General features: G+C 58.5%; 1 protein-coding gene across 1 annotated transcript in view; it reads right to left on the reverse strand.

Annotated features, from left to right (window-relative positions):
* The window catches only part of Yaf2 (YY1 associated factor 2), a 55,342-nt gene extending 53,181 nt beyond the window's left edge, over positions 1-2,161 (reverse strand). Inside the window, exons 1-2 of the mRNA XM_021216678.1 lie at positions 1,974-2,161; positions 1,563-1,688 (exon numbers count right to left, since the gene is read on the reverse strand). Coding sequence (XP_021072337.1) covers positions 1,563-1,688; positions 1,974-1,999 — 152 coding nt within the window. The 5' untranslated portion in view covers positions 2,000-2,161. The remainder of the gene's footprint in view (positions 1-1,562; positions 1,689-1,973) is intronic.
* Between the last annotated feature and the right edge of the window lie 620 nt (positions 2,162-2,781).

A 2,781-nucleotide genomic window follows, 5' to 3' on the forward strand; every position in this document is an offset into this window, starting at 1 on the left:
TCCTGGAACTCACTTTATAGACCAGGCTGACCTCGAACTCAGAGATCCGCCTGCCTCTGCCTCCCAAGTGCTGGGATTAAAGACGTGCGCCACCACGCCCGGCCAAATAGGCTCTTCTAATCCAGTGTTCTTCTAAAAGTATGAGAGAATGGAAAGAAACACAAAAGAAAAAAAAAGCAGCAATATAGTGGCAGAGATTAGGATTGTAGTAATTGTCTCTATTTCAAAATGCCTGCCTCAAAAAAAAAAAAAGTCAAATGATCTCCATATTGCTCATTTACAAATACATGTATATTATATGCTAAGCCATTTCCGTCCTTATATAGGCATATACATCATGCTTTCCAAAACACTTAAAACGTGAGTCCAGAAATAGCAAGTAGTTTCTCTTTTTAGAATCCTTCCTTGAACTTAAAAGGGATTTAAAACCTTGCTTTTTAATAGACACCAAGAAATACTGAAAATATTATATTCAATGTAAATGAGAATTCGCAGTTAAAAACCTATTGAGATTTATAAGACAGGTATGTCAAAAGCAACCAGTATTGTAGAAACAATAAAATCCTGACATGTCTCTACACTTATGTTAGTAAAATTCTATAAGCTGAGTTTAAAAAAAAACCAGGATACCTCACTTTTAAAAATAACTTTGACTATTTAGAATGTCGAAATTATACAGGCCCTCTGTTTCAAACAGAAAATTCCCCGTGTTCTGTAATCATTTGTATTTGAATAGGCTTCATAGCAGCAAAATAAATACCTTACTTAAATATTGCTACAAATCACAGGACTCGGAGAAGTGGATTTAAAGGCTGCCTTCCTGCGAGGGAACTGTGACCAAGTGGAGACAGATCAAGAATGCCACTGAGATCGAATCTCCTAAATGTAACTCTTTTAACTGTTTTTTAAGACAATTATAATACTATATGCCTACCATACAACAAATTCAGGGCCGGAAGCAGACAAAGATCATGTCATCTCGTTTGTGTAAAAATACCCAGGCACTGGAGTAAAACTACGTGGCTGGGTTCACCTCCTAACTACTTAACTGTAAAAAATATTACAGAAATAGAACAACAACAACAAAAAAAAAAAAAAACAGACACGAAACCTTGGCCTGACCCTTCCGGACATCCGTTACTAAGAAAGTTTAATCCATTACGATCCTACAGCGATACTTTCTCCCCAGGGGGACCGAGTGACATCGCGGCCTTTCCTCCGTCCCCTCCCCCGCCCGGGCTCCCCGCTCCCCGTCCCCGCCCCCTCCCCGCACACTAACACCACAATGCGGCCAACGTCTCCGCGCCCGGCTGGGGAGGGGACACGGCACCGGCCACGCACGGCACGGCGGGGCAAGCGGCCGGCGACCCCCATCGATAATTCATCCTCCGCAGCAGCAGGCGCCACCGCCGCCACCACGGCCACCGCCGCCGCCGCCGACCCCCTCGCCGCCGCCAGCCGCGGCTCAGCCGGGTCGCGCCCCACCGCGGCCGCCGCCTGGCTGGCCGGGCCGCCTCGCCGTCCCGCGTCGCGCGGGGGACCCGCGGGCGCGCCGGACTCACCGGGTGGAGGTGCCCTTCCGCACATCGCACATCATGCACTTGAAGGCCTCGGCGCTGTTCCGGAAGGTGCAGACGCTGCAGTCCCAGTAGCCCTCATCCGAGGCGGGCTTCGGCTGCCGCTTCGGCCTGCAGGACACAACCGGACACGACGCAGCGCGGGGTCAGCCGCAGGCCGCGCCCGGCCCCGCGCCCCGCCCCGCCCGGCCCGCGACCCCCGCCCCGCCCGGCGCCGCGCGGGGGAGGGGAGCGCGGCCGCTGACCCCGGCCGCCATCGCGGCCCATTGTGGGCAGCCGCGCGCCCCGCCGCGCCGCACCCCCAGTCCCCCGACACACACACGCGCGCGCGCGCCCCGCGCCGCGCCACGCCACGGGACCCCCGGGCCGCGGGCGCTCCGCCGGCGGGCGCCCTACCTGGTGGGGCTCTTCTTGTCGCCCATGCTCGCTGCCGACGCGCGCCGGTCTGTCAGCGCCGGGGTGAGGGGCCGGCGGAAGCGCGGAGGCGAGGGGGCGGGGAAGGCCGCGCCGCGAGCTGCAGCCGCCGCCGCCGCCACCGCCGTCGCCGCCTCCGTCGCCGCCGCCGCCGCCGCCGCCGCCGGATCCCACGCAGCCTCCAGCTGTCGGGGAAACTCCTGCCCGCGCGCACGTGACCCGCGCCGGCCAACCAGCGGCCGCGCCGGAGACTTCAAACGCGGGGAGCGCGGCCCCAGCACCGGCGGCGAATTCGCGGCGCCGCCTCCCTCTTGCTCGCTCGCCCGCCCGCCCCAGAGCGCTCGGGCCGTGGCTTGCACGCCCCGAAGGACGCGACGGCAGGCGCCCGCAGACACGCGTGCGCCCGGCGTGCCGGGGACTGTCATCCTTCCTTGGGGGGAAGCGACCCAGAGGCTCGGGAGAGGTTCGGTGCCCTGCTCTAGCTTACATAATTCAAACGTGACGAAACCAGGGTCTGATCGGGTTTTAATTCCAGAGGCGTCCTCCTGGCCTCACGGGGCTCTGCAGTGGCTTGTTATAAAACGGACGCTCGTGAGCCCACGTAAGGCAGACGAGGTTGCTTGTGCCCTGGACACCACCTCCCCGAGTCTCCTTACCCCAGCCTGTCTGGGATATACACCTCGCCTGCTAGACCCAAACAGCCATCTCCGCTGGTCCTTGAAGCTCTGCTCCCACCTCGCCGACCGGGCGGGTACCCCACAACCAGAGTTAGCGTGCCATCCCTCTGATC

This window comes from Mus pahari, chromosome 17, assembly GCF_900095145.1.
Source record: "Mus pahari chromosome 17, PAHARI_EIJ_v1.1, whole genome shotgun sequence".
NCBI classification, from domain to species: domain Eukaryota; kingdom Metazoa; phylum Chordata; class Mammalia; order Rodentia; family Muridae; genus Mus; species Mus pahari.